Consider the following 20,354-nt stretch of genomic DNA (forward strand, 5'->3'; position numbering starts at 1 on the left):
GACCCTCTCAAGAGAATCCATCTGGACCCACCCCCTTACCCTGCATTTCCCACAACTAATTCACCTGGCCTGCATATCTTTGTGGACAGTGGGAGGAAACAGGTGCACCCAGAGGAAACTCTCAAACTCCACACGGTCACCCAAGGGTGGAAAAATGTTACAGTTTGGCGAATAAGTTTTATGGAATTGTGTGGGCATATTATACATATCCACATATTCATTGCCATCACCAACCTTAGTGCTCTTGTCCTAGTTTGCAGCAGGTAACGTATCAGTTCTTTTCGTAACAAGTGCAGATCTACATTTACAGAATTATTACAGCACAACAGGTCATCCAGCCCATACATCAATACCAGCTCTCTGAAATGAGCATCTCACATTGTGTTATTCTCTTGCTGTCTCCCCAAAACCCAGCATTCTTCCTTTGCAAATAACTATTTAATTCACCTTGGAATATTGTGTGACCATGCCTCCAGTGGGAGAGGTTACAGGGTGACTTCAAGATAATAAGGGAACAGGCTAGAACATATTAGATGGAATGTAAGTGTACGGCAGCTTGGAGACCTCACCTCAAGTATTGCGCAGAGCTCTTGTTTTCTTATGTACACAAGGGCATTGTCATAGAGATCCACCAGGTTAATCCCTGGGACAGCAGGGTTGTCTTATGCTGAATTGAGCAAACTGGGTCTATATTCTTCGGTTTCAAAGATCGAGAGATAATGTCATTGAAACTCAAAATTCTTCCTGGGCATAATATGGTTGGCCAAGCATGGATATGAATAGGATGTTTTCCCTGGCTCAGTGTATATAATCTCAGAGTATGGGCAGTCTATTTAAGACTGAGTTGAAGATGAAATTCATCACTCAAGAACCCCATATCTTTGGAATGCTACTTCAGAGTGTTGTGGAAACCCAATCACTGAGGCGGTCAAAGACGGAAATCAATTGGTTTCTGCAGATCATCGACATTCAGGGATACAAAGATAGTTGGGAAATAGCAATTAGATGATCAAACATGATCCACAATGGCAGAGACAGCTTGTTAGGCTGAATAGCCTACTCCTGTTCCTACGTTCTACCAGTCTCAGGCAGAATATCCTGGACCTTAACAACTTGCTTTATCACTTTTGCTTTTTTTAAAAACTAATAGAGGACCCAGCACAGATCCTTGTGACACTCCACTGGTCACAGGCCTCCAATCTGAAAAACAACCCTCCACCACCACCCTCTGTCTTCTACCTTGGAGCCAGTTCTGGATCCAAATGGCTAGTTCGCCCTGTATTCCGTGAGATCTAACCTTGCTAATCAGTCTCCCGTGGGGAACCTTGTCGAACACCTTACTGAAGTCCATATTGATCACATCTATCATGCTGCCTCATCAATCCTCTTTGTTACTTCTTCAAAAAAAAAATTAAGTTTGTGAGACATGATTTCCCACACTCATTTCCCCTTCTCCCACCTTACCCCAGTTCCAACCTTCCAGCTCAGCACTATCCTCATGATCTGTCCTACCTGCCAATCTCCCTTCCCACCTATCTGCTCCACCCTCCCCTCCGAATAATCACCTCCATTCCTGCTCCTATTTCTTATGTTCTTATAAGGTCATAAATGGGGATGTTTGCTGATGACTGCACACTGAGTCATCCCAAATGGTGCTGAACAGATACTGAAGCAGTTCATGTTCAAATGTAACAAGATCTGGACAATATCCAGCCCTGGGTTGACAAGTGGCAAGTAACATTCGCACTACACAAATATCAGGCAGTGACCATCTTCAATAAGAAACAATCTAATCACTGGCCCTTGATATTCAATGGTGTTACCATCACTGAATTCCCTACTACCAACATCGTGACAGGAGTATCATAGACTCATCACATAAATACAGAGGGTACAAGAGCAGCTCAGAGACTACGAATTTTTCAATGAGTAACTAACTCCCAGAATCTCCAAAGCCTGTCCACCATTTAGAAGGCAAAAGTCATGAATATGATGGAATATTTCTCACTTGCCTTGATGGGTGCAGTTCTAACAACATTCCAAAAGCTCAACACCATCCAGGACAAGGCAGCCTGATTAATTGGCACCACATCAACAAGCATCCACTTTCTCCACCACCAACGCTCAGTAGCAGCACTGTGCACTATCCTCCAGATGTGCTGCAGAAATTCACCAAATATCTTCAGACAGCACCTTACAAACCCACTACCACTTCCAGCTAGGTCAGGGGCAGCCAATATATGATTAAAAACCACTTGCATGATTCCACCCCCAGTCACTCCCCATTCCGACTTGAAAATATAATAGTAATTCCTTCACAGTCACTGGGTCAAAATCTTGGAATCCCTTCCTGAAGGGCATTGTGGCTCTACCTACTGCAGCAAACAGTTCAAGACGACAGCTAACCACCACCTTCTCAGGGGCATCTGGAGATGAGTAATGAATGCTAGCCAGTGCACCGACAGCTTACGATGGAATTCAAAAAAAAAGGAAAAGCAAGGGTCCCAGCATTGACACTGGGGAGGTCAGCTACCAACGTTCCCCTGACCCAGAAAACACCCAATAACCATACTGTTTCCTTTTACTCAGTTACCTTTGTATCCACATCGTCCCTTAATTCCACAAGCTCTACCTCTGCTCTCAGGTCTGTTGTGCTTAGTTTACTAATAGCATTTGCATTATGATACAGCACACAAACATTATGTTTGGAATGTTTTCGTTTTACTATCAGCACTTGAAGCCCCAAATTGCTTCACAATAATTTTTTTTCAAGTATATTGGCCAGTTACAAGACAATGATAAATTATTGAATTTTAAAGTGATTTGTTGCAAACTAGACCTTGCTTTGTACATCAAATGTATGAGCAAAAACATTAAATCAACATCAAAATATCTCACTGCATTCAACTAAATGAATGTTATGGCAAATTAAAAAGGAACCTAGATACAGTATAGGAACAAAAGCAGCAACATCTTGCATGAGCTCATGTTTGGAATTGAAGAATGGGAGGCTAGCCAAGAAAGCATTAGTGTAGTCAAAACAGGAGGTGACAAAGGCATAAAGGGTTCAACAACAGTGGAGTGTAAAGCCTGAGGCAGGTACTGTTACAATAACCTGGAAATAGAATAGCTTTTTGACAGATGATATGAATCAAAAATTCAGTACATGGTTGAAAAGAGTATTAGGTTTTCTTGAATCAGAAGAGAACCCAATCAACAACAAGTTCATTGAAGTTTGTGATGTGGATTTTCCAGTCAGCTAGGAGATGAATTGAAGGAAACAGTGTTGTGCGATTACAGAATGTCTGTTTCCCCACAACTACTTTGTAAGAGAGTATTTGTAATAACGCATACTAGTTCAAAAATCCATTGTCTATAGCAGTTCCCTGCTACAAAACTGACCATAGTCCTGAAGTGATTTGGCAAGTTTATGCTGATTGCACCTGGCTATGGAGTATGTATTCAGATTGTTCAGTGTACAAGCATTTTTGGTTATATGAATCCAGACCTAGTTTTGTTTTGCTGGCTGCTATTGCAAATACTGTATGTTTAATTTAGTCTACAGTCAGTCAACTACAGCAAAGTAAATGTGTAAATTCAAATGACTGCTGGTCATGATGCTCATGTACCAAATTCAGATTAAGTCAATTTCAGATCATTAAGAACAATAGATCAGTCAGTTGAAGAATGATTCACTTCCAGTCAATTTCCCTCCTCTGTGATGCTAGAGAATATTCTGTTCCAGTCAGAAATTGATTATAATTGTTGACTAGGCTGATTCATGGTAGATTTCACATTCAGATTATGCAAAGCAGCCTGCATGGAAACCTGAGCGTTCACTTCTGACAATACAAGACCTGCACAGTTTAGACACAGGGCAGATTGTGCCCATAACAGAAAACCTAGATCCTTGTCTTAACTATTGCCAAGTCTGCTTATCCAAGTTGTATTGGCAAATTCTTTTCATTACACCTTCTTCCAGAAATCATACACATACTTCAGACAAGGCAATGCTGTAGAAAGTGCACCAGACTGCAACAAAATCTTTTCTCTAAATAATATCAGTAATACATTTACAAAGAATGCATTAACGTTTGGATTTGATTGCAGTAAAAATCAAAATTTGTCCTTTTTTGGGTTAGCAATATATCCCCAGCTTTGTGAAATAATATTAGACCAAACAGATATTCTGATATGTATGTTTAATTTCCCTGCATTTTTTTTCACTTAACAAGATCAAGTAACAAGGAAGTTGTCTGATGTAGTGCTGACACTAACATTCCAATACTAATACTGTTGAAAAGGCCTATGTAATAGTAATTGTATAAACTCATAAAAACACTATACTAAAGGAGTCCAAACATAAAAGTCAGACAGTCTTTCTAACCTGTTACTTGCCTTGTAGCCACAGGAAAAGGAGCAAGATGGAAGTCAATAATCTTCAGTTCTGTTTCACAACCCTCACCCTCCAAAACAATAGAAAATACTATTTTTTTTGTCTTGACTTAAATGTCTGATAAAGAAATGTCACTTAGTATTTACCAAACATCCATCTATTCAATTTGTGAGAAAAAAAAGTGAAAACTTTACAATGTACAAAAAATGACAAGGATTTACATGGCCTACCTAAATATCTTTAGATTTTTTTTAAGCACAAAGTTGATTTGTACAAGTTACAAAATGTAAACATGGCAAAATAAATAGTTAAAACAAGTGACAAAAGGATCCCAATTTCATGCTCATGATCCCATAGATTTGTGTCATTTTCATTCTGTTGTAATTTCAAGTGCAAAGCATGATGAATATCTAGTATTCAAGTAACAGAAATACATATGATGATACAAATAAACTATTGTACAAGGTAGTGATCACCTGAACTTTACAAAATTTACATTTATATATATAGACAGAATTTTACATTAATGATATGACACCATTCAGGACCACATTTAGCACTTGCAATTGATTGGGTGCCTTATTCTGCATTCTTTCTGGAATGCAATATTTCCATCTCTATGTCTTAGAAGAGGTGCGTCGGTAGAGGTTATGTCACCTCCATTGCTACTGTTTTATCCACAATACCATTCAATAATCTTTCTGGTTCACTGCTCTCCCTGCAAGAAAATAAATGGTGCTTTAATTTGTATAAACATTACACTTGTACAACATGATTCTTGAAAAAGCAAAGCAAATAGATAAAGATAAGTTTTTAAATCCACCTAAAAGAATACCTAAGGAACACTTTCAATGCACAGACTGCAATATTAACATAAGAACAAAATTAATTTGAAGTAGTTTACTTTCAAATACTGGTAGTTCAACCAATAATGAAAACAGATCTCTATTCATTATTTCTGTCACATTTTTAATTTATGCTGTATAAATCAAATCTTGTTATTCAGGATGAGCTAATTTATTTCCAAACTGATCACCAATCAGCAAATATCATCATTCACTACCCAATCCCCTCAACCCAATGAAGTTCACTGCACAATTTAACATAACAATTTAACTCAATGGTTGCAATCTTATCCAGATGTATGAATCCTAGAGAAACTGCTGCCTTGTAAAACTTTCCTGAGGTTTAATCATTCTGTTAGTCATGATTTTAGAATAATCCTGAAGGGAAAGCACACTTAATCCTTGAGAGCTATAAGAAAAACAACGTACCAATGGCACACTACAAAAGTAAATTAAAGTCTACAAATAGAACTAAAATCATACATTTGCATCATTAATACAACTGAAGTAAAACCTGGTTAGGGAACTGTAAATATAGATAAGACTTCAATACTTCTCAGAATTTTGTGGAAAATATGAATCAATTATAAATTTCACACAAGTTATCCAAATTCAAAAAACACATTAATTAGATACAAAATTTTAATTGTCAACACTAATCCAACATTTTAAATGAATGCAGTTTTAACATCTAAAACATTCTTGCTCAGAAGAATGCTCAGACAATTAAATGATTCAAAAGCTGCATCACGCAATTTCACCCTTCAGCTATCGCTTCCATTCCTCCTGCCTTGTTAATATACACCTTTTGCATATCACTTATTTTACAAGGCAAATGAAAGAGGTCATTGCAAACACTTCAATGAGGAAGAAAGTCTGACTGGCCTCATTAAACTTACATCAGTGCTCCCCATAAGGATTTCTTTTTCCAAATAAAGCACACATACACACGTTGCAGAAGGATCTCTTATCAACATGTCTGAGATAACAGACTAAAAGTTAATTGTCAGAAACTACTTATGCCCCTTGAGAACACTTACATAGAGCTTCTTTACCTACCTAGACAAGCTACTGATGGCACTACTGGGAGTCACTTTTGGCACCCTGTCAAGATTGGTAGCAGCTGTGGCCAGCTTTAAGGCAGAAGGAGAAGGTGCTGAAGTCCTTGTACTGAGATGCACATTGACAGGAGTAACCACATTCATACTATTTAGCCGCACAGCAGTTCCTATACAGGAATTGTTCACTGGAAATGACTGGGGACTGCTTGTGCGCAATGCAGGGAACATGTGATTTGCTGAGGTGCGACTGACAGTCCGTATAATTTGTACAGTAGACAATCCTGGACTGGTGGAGGAAGTAGCACTGGATGTTTGAAGATTCCGATAAGTGCCTGTTAAAAGAAGCAAGAATGTCAATTTAAAAATGGTTAATCTCCTTGCATATGAATAGTAAAGTAGTTTTAAATTTTTACTTGCATCTGCACAAACTCAAAATTGTCCAGCATTAGAATTTTGAAATTGAATAGCAACAGAAACAACGTTTTTATGCAGACAGTTCAAACACAGAAACCTTTAGAACCTCCAACTCATTATACATGCTTCCAGATGAGAAAACTAGAATTTGGAACACAGGTTTTTGTTTTTGCTACTGAGACAGATGTGCAATTTATAAATCTCCCACAATTTCTTCTGGCTGCAGAAACTTGGTTTTGTAATATTGCAATGCCAGAACATAACATTACCAGTTGGTTTAGGATCAATGCATACTAAACTCTTGGATTCAAAATTCTGGTTGAAGGTAGATGACCAAATAGTTTAAAAGGAATGCAGACCTAGAACAAAAGTACAGTTCAGGACCAGTGCCTGTACCAACAGGACACCTTTCCAAAATAAAATCCTTGTACCTCTACACGGTGCATATCCCTCTATTCCCCGTCTACTATGTATCGACCGAGATGCCTTTTGCCATTGTATCCTCTTCTACCATCTCCTCAGGCAGCACATTCCAAACACTTAACAACCTCAGTGTTAAAAAAAACTTGTCTCTCCCATCTATGTTAAACTTACTCCTTTTACCTTAAGCCTATGTCCCGAAGTAATTGACATTTCTACCCTGGGAATAAGATGCCAATTATCCATTCTATTCGTGTCTCTCATAATTTTGGAAACATCTATCAAGTTGCCCCTCAGCCTCCAACATTCAAGAGAAAACAAGCTTAGTTTGTTCAATCACTTTTCATTGCGAATACACTCCATACCAGGTAAACCCTTTCTGCACCCTCTACAAAGTCTCCACATACTTCTGGTAGTGTGGGACCAAACCGCACAATATTCCAAATGTTGCCTAACTAACGCTCTTACAGCTGCAACATGAATTTCCAATTTTTATACTCCATATCAAACAGATGAAGGCAAGCATGCCATACACCTTCCCGACTACTTTATCCACTTTCAGGGACCTGTGGACCAGTGGACCTAGATCCCTCTCTATGTTACTTTGTAGGGTTATGCCATTTACTGATTACCTCCCACCTGCATAGACCTTGCAAAAAGCATCTCTTGCATTTGTCCAGATTAATTTCCATCTGCCATTTCCCTGCCCAAATCTCCAGCCTATTAATATCCCGCTGTATCTTCTGGCAATCCTCCTCATTATCTGCAGCTCCCCCAAACTTTTTGTGTTGTCTGCAAACTTACTAATTAGACACCAACATTCTCCTCCAAATCATTCATACAGATTACAAATAGCAGGGGTCCCAGTACTGATCCCCCAAAATACCACTGGTTGTGTATTTCCCGTCAGAAAAATAACCTTTCAAATGCTACTTTCTGGCTTTGAGGACCAAGCCAGTTCTGTGCCTGTCTAACCAGCTCATAGCAAATCCCACGTGAACTTTAGTAAGGCAACATTTGGAATATTGCGTGTGGTCTGGTCACCACACTACTAGAAGTATGCGGAGGCTTTGTAGAGAGCGCAGAAAAGGTTTACCTTCTGTATCAGCCTGCCATGAAGGACCTTGTCAAAGTCCATGTCCACAACATCCACTGCCCTGCCCTCAATCATCTTTGTCACATCCTCAAGTTCACAAGACACAACCTTCCCCACACAAAGCTATGCGGCCTACCATTAATAAGTCCATATTTTTCTAAATGTAAATAAATCTTGCTCCCATGATGTTTCTCCAAAAATTTCCCTACCATTGGCATGAATTAAACGAGCAAAAAACATAAATAACACAACTCCTCTGCAGGCTAGAGCAGAAGAATTAACAGGAAATGGCAGAGAAATCAAATCATTACTTTTCAGAAGATACAAGAAAAACCCAGAAAGAGAGATTCAAGGGACTAGTGAGAAAGCTGAATTGAAAGAAATCAATATTAAAAGAAAAATAGTTTTGGAAAAATTAATGGGACTTAGAAGTTGACAAATTCTGTGGAAATGACAATCTGCATTCTAGAAAATTAACGTAGGTGCTGATAGAGATGGTAATCATCTTTCAAAATATAGGGATTCTGGAACCATGTCTGCAAATTGGAAGATTCGAAATATCCACTATTTAAGGAAGAAAGGGGACAGAAAACTGAGAATTTCAAATCTGTTAGCTCGCTTTCAGCAATCTGAAAAACACTTGAATCTATTATGAAGAAAGAGGGTTAAGTCAATTATAATTAAGAGGAGGAGAAATTTCTTCAGTCAGAGGATAATGCAACTTTTGAATTCTGTACCCAGAGGACTGTGGGAATTCAACAATTGAGTGCATTCAAAGCAGAGATCAGTAGACTTCCATATACTCATGACATCAAAAAGGTTATGGGAACAAGACAGCACGGTGACACTGTGGTTAGCACTGCTGCCTCACTGTGCCAGAGACCTGGGTTCAATTCCAGCCTTGGATGACTGTGTGGAGTTTGCATATTCTTCTGCTGTTTGCATGGGTTTCCGCCAGGTGCTCTGGTTTCCTCCCACAGTCCAAAAGATATGCAGGATAGTTGCAATGACTATACAAAAAATTGCACCGTAGTGTCTGGGGAAGTGCAGCTAGGTGAGTTAGCTGTGATTCAAAACACCAAGCCAAGCTATGGAGAAGGTCGGGGTGGGATACTCTTTCTGGCTTCTTTCTGCACTGTAGGAATTCTATGACTGTGCAGACAAATGCCTTTGAGTAGATGATCAGTTGTGAGCAGGTGCGATGGCTGGTCTCCTCCTGCTCATATAATAAGAGCATTGTTTGAGAGATATAAAAACTAAAAACAAGGAAGTGGTGCAGAAGCTGATGAGGTCCCAGCCTGACTACCACACAATTCTACACACCATGTTTTAGGCAAGATGTCAAGGCCTTGGAAAGGATGCAAAAAAGATAACAGAATGATATCAGGGATGAGAATCTTCAGTTGTGGAGAGACTGCAGAATTTGGTTGTTCTCCTGAGAACAGATCTACTCAATTTATTTAAATTTTGGCTAAGAGTACCAATTTCGCCAAGTTCAAATGAAGACAATCCTGAAAATACAACCACATATATAACCCAGCCATACTGGCGATTACTGAAATACCATTTGGTGATGTACATGAAAATAACTGGCAGGTTTGTCAACATGTCAGGATTAACACAGAATCCGTGCTTCACCACCTGAAACATTAACTTTGTTTCTTTCCTCATAGATATAATGAAATCTGCTAACTATATCCATCATTTTTTACTTTAGTTGTATTTAAGAAATGTAGGAATTCAACCAAAACATGTCATTATTCTCTCTCTGGTTGTGATCAGTAAAATGTTCACAATTAGTAGAATCAGAATTATACAGAACAGAAGGTGGTTGTTCAACCCATATCTGTACCAGCTCCTGAAAGAGCCACCCAGCTTATCCCACTCTCTAGCCCCATCTTCTTAGCCCTCTAAATTCATCACTTTCCAATATATATCCAGCCTTCTTTTGAAACCTCCAATAGAGTTCACTCCACTACTCTCACACACACTGCATTTGAAATCCTAACAACTGAGTAAAGAAGTTACTCCACGTCACACTCCGAGCTCTCCTGCTGACAATCCTGAAACTATGACCCCTAGTTACTGACATACTGATTAGTGGAAACAGAATAACCTTCTTTACACAGTCAAAATGGTTTAAAATAATTTTAAACACCTCAATAATGTCGTCTCTTAATCTTCTCTGCTCTCAGGAGGACAAGCTTAATTTTTCTAATCTTTCCTTGTTTTTAAAACCCCTAATGTATGGTATCATTCTAATAAATTTCCTCTCCCACGGTTTTAACATACTTCCTGAAGTAAGGCACCCAGAATTAAGCACAATATTCAAAATGTAGTCTGACCAATGATTTGTATAGGTGTAGCATCACTTCCTTGCTTTTATATTTTATGCCTCTATTAATAAATCCAAGGATCCTATAAACCGCCTTAACAACTGTTTCAACTTGCCTGCCCAACTTCAGGTTCATGCATATGAACCATGAGGTCCCTCTGCTCCTGTACACCCTCAAAGTTGTACCACTAAGCCTGTATTATATCTCTACGTTTCTTCTAAAACAAAATCACCATCTCACAGCAATAATGTCCAGCAGTAGAAACTGTCAACTAGATACCATTAACTGTTATTTCGGTTTTGCTTTGCTCGACTTCAACCACTTAACCACATTTCAGTGAGCACAGAGTTAATGGCAGTTGTCTTTTACCAAAAATGGAAGATTTCAAGACAAGGGGGCAGATTTTTAAGGTGAAAGGAGAGAGATTTAAAATAGATATGAGAAGCAATTTTTTTTGCAGAGGGTGATTTGTGTATGGAATGAACATTCTAAGAAAATGGTGGATGTGGGTACAACGTTTAAAAGACATTTGGATAAGTTCATGAATAGAAAAGGTTTGGAGCGATATGGGCCAAGCAGATGGGAAAAGTTTAGTTTGGGATTCGGTCCAACCAGTTCATACTGGACATAAGGGTCTGTTTCTGTGCTTTATGACTCTATATCAGAAATCCAATAACAAAATTAAAAATGAAAAATAAGTCACTCAAGAGATTTTGAAAAAATGTGCAAAGTATTTAATTGCCACAATCTTTTATTAAAACATCCACCAAATATTAAACTTTTGTGATGTGCATCTGTGGTATCCTGAAATTATAGTATAGATCTTCTTAAAAAGCAAGAGTAGGAAACAACAATAAATACCTGGTCTTACTTTTGTAAATGCAAAATGTTTGTCCAGAAAGACAGAACCACAGCTTCAGATTAGAAGAAAAGTTCTCATACTGTGGCACAAAACTTAATTCATACCAAACTGCAAAAGCTGCACGGATTAATACTGGTAATGTAATGTTATAGTTTTTATTCTCTTCCTAACAGCACTGTCGGTGTACCTACTCCACATGGACTGCAATGGTTGAAAATGGCAGCACACCATTACTTCAAATTCTGTGCTAGCAAAGGTTGCCCATGTTTCATGAATGAATAAATTATAACAAGTCAATGAAAGATAAGCCTCAACTTTCTATAGACAAGTAAATTAAACTTCACTCATACCTGTGTGTGAGGTAATAATAGTATTGTTTACAATCGGCTAAATATTGCAGGTAAGAGATAAAAATTTTATGTCATTGTTCTGATATTGAAATGTCTGTCATTAAAGTCATGCTTTCTTAGAGAACCTAATGGAACAAAAAGTGTCAGGAACTTGCTGCTGAATGTTTCTACTTCATATGATAAGTATTGTTCTAAACTATCTGTTCTAACCACTTCTTGGTGGAAGTGATTACAAGGATGAGCAGGTCTCTTATACCAGCTAAGATAGTCATTAAGGAGTGAATTTATTCTTTTTAAGAAGAAAATATTAAAGATATACGCTGTTCCTCAGAAATCAAGATAGCCTGCTTTCAACTTCTAACTCAGCCGACATTCTGTTGCTGGAGTTGGAAAGGAATAATGCTTAATTAAGCTTGAAATCCTATAAAACTAAGGTGCGGTTATCACTTCAACTGACAGGCTGGTTTGGTAAAGACAATGCAGAGCCTATTCTTAACACAGAAGTGGGAGAGAAGCTACTAATGCTGATAACTTTAAAATCACTAAATAAATATTCATTAAATATCTGAATTACATAAGAAAAACTTACTAAAAATCATTTTGCTGTAACGTTTGTGAATATTTAGAAAAGCTAATACACAGATAACAGTATCGTACCTGGAGTCTGAACAACACCATTCATGTTTGTAGCATGACCTGCAATATCCTTAGAAACATCTGCTTGACCAGGTCCAGGAGCACTAACTACTGCTGATGCAGCAAAGTGGGCACTAGCTGAATCCAGCGTTTTTGAAGAGCCCTCAGATATCCTGGATCCCTTAAAAAAAAATTCAAAGCAAACTTTAAAAGGAGGACAGTTAGACAGGCACACAAGGGCGAAAAGCAGAATACACTAACAGGGTGAAATGAAGGTAAGCGATACAAATCCCAAAGCCTACTGAACATCACTCCCTTGCCTCCCCAATTCATACATTTATTTTAATTATGTGTATCAGTTAATGTCCAATTCATAGGTAATATTCAACTACAAATTACCTGTAAATTCATAGTTAATTTATGTTAATTCTAAATGTCAAAGTACATTATAGATTATTTTCAGTATTTACTTTGTTGCCAAAATCTGGTTAAAGATTGTTGTTTTAAACTGTGGAATCTTGAGGCTTTATTCTTTAGTAATTTTCAGAGATTTTGTTCATTCAAAAACTATTGCCAAATTCCATTTGGATTCCTGTGATCTTTAATCAATCAGATAGAATAATGAAAAATAATTTAGTATCCTTTATTTTAGAATATCTCCAGAAGAATGTGGAGCTCCTCCCTCCTTTTATCTTAGCCTGCTTGGCACTTTCCTCATTCCAAAAGAAGGGCTCATGCCCAAAACATCGATTCTTCTGCTCCTTAGATGCTGCCTGACCTACTGCGCTTTTCCAGCAACACATTTTTAGCTCTGATCTCCAGCATCTGCAGTCCTCACTTTCTCCTAAATTTCATTCTTGCTTTGTTCTAAGAAGACCTCATAAAATCCATATTTGCTGCAAATCTTACTCACCTTGTTGGTAATTTTATTAATTTATAACCTGAACAATGACCTGATAATGTATTCCTTCACTTTCCAAGCAGAAGATCACATGGCGGCCCACAATAAAATGAAATAAATTCAGAAATATAACAGCACTTATTAATTCCCTGGGCCTCACTCCATTCACCTAGATAGAAGGATGCATATTAGCTCATTAAGAATGGAAATGTGATGTTGAACTGATGGAATCATATGACAAGCAACCAAATCCATAACAACCTAACTACCAAAAACATAGCATCTCTTTGTGAACTACAAGCTTGATAAGTAATATGTTAATTTTATCGCCATACCTACACTACAACATTATTACCATGTAATCAACTAGTACAATATTTCTATGGTAATTGATGGGGGAGGAGAAGAGAGATCAGAGCTTCTTAATGTGCTCTTACAAGAAAGATTAACTTTATTAAGGCAGATAACAGACACAGTTCCACATTTCCTGCTGTGGCAATGGTCAAATGAAACACTGATGAATGGAATATTTGAACCCAAATTCAACAATGTTTTCGTTTCCTCCTGTCTCCTTGGAGGAACATAAAATACATTTAAAATGTCAAATGAGTTACCTGTATGCTTCCATGGTTGATGTTTGAGGAATGTTGGGACTGTTGACGCTGCATCTGTGCTAACTGCTGTCTCTGCATTTGAACAAGCTGTTGTTGATGGGTGTGGTATTGCTCTTCCGTTATACCGCCTGTCACTGCAAAAGGGAAAAAAAAAGTTTACATTTTAACAGCAGCCAAAGTTTAAATATTTAATATTTTTAAGTTAATCAAGGACAAAGTGACAAATATTTCAGACTTTTAAAAACATTCATAGTTTGTGCAATGCAGATCAATGTACACATCAAAATGATTTTCCAAGATGATTCCAATGTACATGCAGAGCAAAGTGTAAAGGTAAAGTTATCATAGTCCTAGCAAATTATAGGGCTATCATTAGACAGAGAAACAATTGATTTAATCTGAGGTTGAGAAAGACAGTCCTTCGTGGTAACCTCAGCTGATGCAGGAATTGAATCTACACTGTTGTTACTCGGTGTTGCAAACCAGCCAACCAAGATAACCGATCCCCAGGGCAAAGCATATTATGAAACAAATGAAACTATAATGTGTAAGCACAGAAAATATTTGTACAAGGTAATGTAAAGAGAACAAGAGGGAAAAGAGAAAAAAAAACAAAAGGAGAAAAGTTATTTTAAATCTGAACATTACTTTTGTAATCATTTCTAACCAATTGTTCAGAATCTGTAAATTCTATGGTTATTGAAACAGAAAGACTCACATAACTGCATTACTCACCAGATATCCTATTCCTACTGGTGATCATGGTACTTGATGATAAAATAGAAGACACTGGAATTCTTTTTTTATTCACATTCTGTCCTAACTTTTTGGAAGTACTGTGGTTATCACTGTCCTGACGTGGGGATAACCGAGGCTGGAAGTGCCGCAATCGGCATGCTTTGATATTGCTTAGTATTTCACTAAGTGATAGTCTATTTGAAAAGTCTTTATTGGAAGAAATGGTCCATGAGTCATCAGACGGAAAAGCAGCTGGGGAACTAGGAGATGACAGCATTTCAGGATCAATTTGGCGTAGAATATGATCATGATCTGTGGATGCACGATCTAACAAAAACCTAGAAGGGGAGAAAAAAGTCTGTTTTAAATCTCCGCAGTTGCTCTGAACACAAAGAAATAAGATCAGGTGGTCGCTGCAAAAACCATAAAACATAAGAATTGGTGTAGGCCATTCAGTCTCTCAAGTCAAATAGGATTCAATAGATCGGATGTTCTACAAAGCCATTCTCCTACCTTTTCCCCATAATCTTTTGATTCCCCTATTGATCAAGAATTTCTCTCAGCCTAAACATACACAAGGACTCCTTACCACAACTTTCGGTGGTACGGAGTTCCAAAGACTCACAACACTCAAGAACAATTCCCCCTCATTTCAGTCTTACATTTGTACCCCGTTATTCTGAAACTATGCCCTCTATTCCTTGACACTTCCACGAGGGCAAACATCCTCTCAGAATTAACCTTGCCAAGCTCCTTAAGAGTCATTTATGTTTCAATGAGATGACCTCTCATTCTTCTAAACTCCAATGAGTAGATTCCCAACCTGTTTTGCATTTGCCCGTGTTTCGCCTTTGCCCATAGAAAACCTCCCATACCTGGATCATCCAAAAACCTTCTCAGAACTGCCTCCAAATGAAATAATAGCTTCCCCTAAATAAGGGGACAAAATCACTCTCAGCAGTCCACATAGTCGCACTAGAACCTAGTATAGTTGCATAGTCCCTAATCTTATATTCCAACTCCCTGAAATAAGGGCCAACATTCCATTAGCCTTCATGATTACCTGATGCACTTGTGTGCTAGCTTTGTCTTTCAGGAAGTACCCGCCAAGTCCCATTGTATTGCAATTTTTATCATTTAAATACTGTTTTGTTCTTCTCACCTCTCTTCCAATATGAACAATTTTGCAAATCAGACTGTTAGCCAACTTGTTGCCCGCTTACTTAACCCATTAATATCTCTGTAAACTATGCTTGTATGAACTGATTAATATTATGATGAATTTGTTCTGAATAAAGTTAAACATAATTAACAGAAATAAAAATACAAAATGCTTGAAAGACTCAATGATCTGGCAGTATCTGCAGAACCAGAAACAGAGTTAGTGTTTCTGATCACTGAACTTTCACCGGATCTAATTTTGATGGAAGATAATTAACCTGAAAAAATAACTTTCTCTCCATGATGGTACTGATCTGCTGCATACTTCCTATTTTTGTATTTATTTCAGACTTCTAGGAAACACAATCCTATACAAAGCACCTGAATTTAGCAATTCTGAAAGATCAAAAACTGACTCCATGTACTATTTAATAGTACTTAATAGATTATTTTCAATAATACTTTCAAGTCGTCAAGAACCATCAACAAGAAATGAAGCTAGTTTTTAAAACCTCCCCATAATTATGAGCTTACAAACTTCTAGAATACCTTGAATTTGATCTAATAGAATCATGGTTTATGATGCTAAACATCTTTTCAATTTTATTTCTGTTTTTGTAACAATTTTCATTTGTACCTAAACGTAAATATTTATGAACAAAGAATGAACCATCTCTATTTTATCAAATGATTAGGAGATTGGAAGAGAGGTAACTGGAGTCACAGGTAGACAGAGTAGTGAAGCTGACCTTTGGTAAGCTTGCCTTGGTCAGTACTTTGAATATAGGAGTTAGGAGGTAATATTGCAGCTGTACAAGACATTGGTTAGGGCACTTTTGGAATACTGCATTCAGTTCTGGTCTCCCCGTTATAGGAAAACGTTGTCAAACTTGAAAGAGTTCAGACAAGATTTACAAAGATGTTGCCAGGGTTGGAGGGTTTGAGCTGCAGGGAAAGGCTGAATAGGCTTGGGCTATTATTCCTGGAGAGTCAGAGCTGAGGACCTTATAGATGTTTATAAAATCATGAAGGGCATGGATAGGGTGAATAGACAAGGTCTTTTTCCTGAAGATAGGGGAATCCAAAACCAGAGGGTATAGGTTTAAGGTGAGAGGAGAATGATTTAAAAGGGCTATACAGGGGAACCTCGATTATCTGAACGAGATGGGCGGGCACTATTTCGTTAGGATAATCAATTATTCAGTTTGTCGATTAAATGCCTTTCCTCTGGGGTTGAGAGTTCTTAAGGTCTGCTCCTTGTTCAGGAGACTGCAGCACCACCCCCAATCCTGTCCAACACTGCCCCCTGCCCCCCAACACCGCCCCCATCCCCAAAACATCCCCCCGCCCCCAAAATCTGCCTCGACACTGACCCCCTGCACTCCCCCGGCCCCACCTCCAAAAACGACCCGCTGCCCATTCCTGTCCAGCACTGCCCTCGCCCCCCTCTCCATCCAGCATTGCCCCTGCTCCCCATCCCTTTCCAGCACTGCCGCCACTGCCCCCATCCCCTTCCAACATCGACCCCGCCCCTCTTCGGGGCAGCCAAACTGGACACCAACAATGAGACTGCTGCTGCTGCCATTTTTGTGGGGTAAGTCTCCAAATAGCCCGCACACACACACACACTTTTTTTACTGCAACTTTTTGATGGGTTTCACCAGTGTTGGTCAGATTATCGGGGGGGGGGGGGGGGGGTGATGGTGGTGGGATTGTGTGTGTACGTGTGGGTTTAGGGTACACTCCTCTGTAGAGCACCAGGAAAAAAGTGTGGAGAGAGAGGGGCCGGGAAATCAGTCATTTGAAAATGCTGCCTGTTTAATCACTGTAAACAAAAGACGCAATCACTATTGGAAACACGCCTTTGATGTAATGTTTCAATTGGGACCTCGAGCTCTCTTTCGGATAAACTGATTTTTGGATAACTGGTATTCAGAAAATTGAAATTCCACTGTACAGGGCAACTTTTTCATGCAGAATGTAGTGTGTGTATGGAATGGGCTGCCAGAGGTGGTGGTGGAGGGTGGTACAATTACAACATTTAAAAGGCATCGGAATGGCTATATAAACAGGAAGGTTTAGAGGAATATGGGCCAAATACTGGCAAATGAGATAGGATTAATTTAGGATATCTGGTTGGAATCATGCAGATGAGTTGGACTGAAAATAGGAGATTGCAGAGGGACCTGATTGAGGTCTACAAATTCATGAAGGGTTGAGACAGGGTCGATAGAGATAAGCTTTTTTCCAGGATAAGGGATTCAATAACAAGAGGTCATGCGTTCAAGGTGAGAGGAGGAAAGTTTAAGGGGGATACACGTGGAAAGTACTTTACACAGAGGATAATAGGTGCCTGGAATGCATTGCCAGCAGAGGTAGTAGAGGCAGGCATGGTAGATTCATTTAAGTTCGGCCTGGACAGATGCATGAGTAGGTAGGGAGCAGAAGGATACAGATCCTTAGGATTGGATGATAGGTTTCAACAGTGGATTTGGATCGACACAGGCTTGGAGGGCCTATTCCTGGCTTGTAAATTTTCTTTGTTCTTTGAATGGTTTGTTTTCATGCTATAAGTACTCTATCGCTCCTGCCTTCCTTATTCTCTGATATCTGCTGTTTCTCAAATGTCAGCACCCAGACGTTTACTAGATTATTAATTCACTGACAAATTCTTGTAATTTTTTTGAATTAGTATAGTATCCTATTCCTTTCAATGAACACTTATGAATGTTGCAGCCCCAACTCATGTTGCCGTGGGCAGCACGGTGGCATAGTGGTTAGCACCAGGCGACTGACTGTGTGGAGTTTGCACATTCTCCCAGTGTCTGTGTGAGTTTTCTCCGGGTGCTCCTGTTTCCTCCCACAGTCCAAAAATGTACAGGTTAGATGAATTGGCCATGCTAAATTGCCCGTAGAGTTAGGTGAAGGGGTAAATGTAGGAGACTGGGTCTTGGTGGGTTACGCTTTGGTAGGTCGGTGCGGACATGTTGGGCCGAAGGGCTTGTTTCCACACTAAGTAATCTAATCTAATGTTGCAAAATTGCACATTGCAACTCTCATTAGGGATCATGCAGTGTTGTCCATTGCAAAGACTGCCAAACCAGCTAAGCACAGTGGGAGGCACGGTGGCTCAGTGGTTAGCATTACTGCCTCACAGCACCAGGGTCCCAGGTTCGATTCCAGCCTCAGGTGACTAGCTGTATGGAGTTTGCACATTTTCCCCGTGGTGGCTTTCCTTCAGGGGCTCTGGTTTCCTCCCACAGTCCAAAGATGTGCAGGTCAGGTGAACTGGCCATGCCAAATTGTCCATAGTGTTAGGCGAGAGTGTTGCTGGAAAAGCACAGCAGGTTAGGCAGCATCCGAGGAGCAGGAAAATCAACGTTTCAGGCAAAAGCCCTTCATCAGGAATCCTGCTTTCTATTTATATATTTGGGTTTCTTTAAATAGAAAGCAAGAATGATCAGCAGTGCTTCGCCTGGAGGCCCAATGAAGATGTTACCTAGTAGGGTGACAAAACGTCTGGAAATGAACCTTCCAGCTCAGCGAGCAAACCTACATCCAGAATCTCAGCCTGAGCTACAAATCTTCTCAAAACTCACTAAAATGTGGATAGTGGAACTGCTCCCAAGTTACTACAAAGGGTGGAGCAGCAATGTGCAGCTGATGGTGAGCAAAGCGCCTTCCAAACAGTTCACAATCATTTGAAAAACATCAATATTAGTTTCTGACAAAAGAAGTACTTTGTACAGCAGCCTTGGACTTGGGTGCATTTCAAACTCATCATAGCTCGTCAATTTTAGAAAGTGGTTCTTAATGCTCAAGTTCTCTAACCAGCTGCTTTGGAATGCAGCGCAAACCTCGTGCACTTATGGAAAAGAGGGAATCCCAAATTGCTAATTGCCCTTCTCAAAACTTTCAACTGGTGTGTTGTTTTCAGTGACACAGTGCACTCCTAACCAACCACTGAGAAAGTCAGAAAAAAGCAGCTTTACATCAGGATCCTGACAGTCTAATTTCCGTGGAAAAAATGAGGACTGCAGATGCTGGAGATCAGAGCTGAAAAATGTATTGCTGGAAAAGCGCAGCAGGTCAGGCAGCATCCAAGGAGCAGGAGAATCGACGTTTCAGTCTAATTTCCTGTTACAATTCCACCCCAAAGTGGCTTTGGCATCCCCATATACATCAGGAATGAAATTGCAAACGGCAAGCTCCAGGGTCTACTCCAACCTAACCTTGCCCTTATTCAAGGATGTCCTCAACTGGCAGCAAGTCCTCCCTGATGCTACCCCAAATGGTTAAGAGCACCACGCTGATGACCAATAGGAAGGACTCGCAGGAGAAAACACCCACCAGAAATCACTCTCTCATTGCAGACCTCACTGCCCATTCATCCAGCTTTAATCTCCCATGGTGACAGCGGGTCCTTTCAAAGAGAGTTTCTGGACTGGCTAAGGTCTCAGTATCAGCGGGGTCCCTTAGATTATCGTCTATAGCTGTGGTCAAAACCAAACTAAGAGTCACACT

General features: G+C 39.3%; 1 protein-coding gene across 2 annotated transcripts in view; it reads right to left on the reverse strand.

The window, feature by feature from the left end:
• Positions 1-4,207: 4,207 nt before the first annotated feature.
• The window catches only part of epc2 (enhancer of polycomb homolog 2 (Drosophila)), a 65,826-nt gene continuing 49,679 nt past the window's right edge, over positions 4,208-20,354 (reverse strand). For both annotated transcript variants that reach the window (XM_060827094.1, XM_060827095.1), the window contains 5 exons: positions 14,667-15,007; positions 13,932-14,065; positions 12,438-12,597; positions 6,301-6,634; positions 4,208-5,114 (listed from right to left, as the gene is read on the reverse strand). In XM_060827094.1, the coding sequence (XP_060683077.1) occupies positions 5,045-5,114; positions 6,301-6,634; positions 12,438-12,597; positions 13,932-14,065; positions 14,667-15,007 (1,039 nt within the window). In that variant the 3' untranslated portion in view covers positions 4,208-5,044. The remainder of the gene's footprint in view (positions 5,115-6,300; positions 6,635-12,437; positions 12,598-13,931; positions 14,066-14,666; positions 15,008-20,354) is intronic.

The sequence above is a fragment of the Hemiscyllium ocellatum genome, chromosome 7 (assembly GCF_020745735.1).
Source record: "Hemiscyllium ocellatum isolate sHemOce1 chromosome 7, sHemOce1.pat.X.cur, whole genome shotgun sequence".
Taxonomy (NCBI): Eukaryota; Metazoa; Chordata; class Chondrichthyes; order Orectolobiformes; family Hemiscylliidae; genus Hemiscyllium; species Hemiscyllium ocellatum.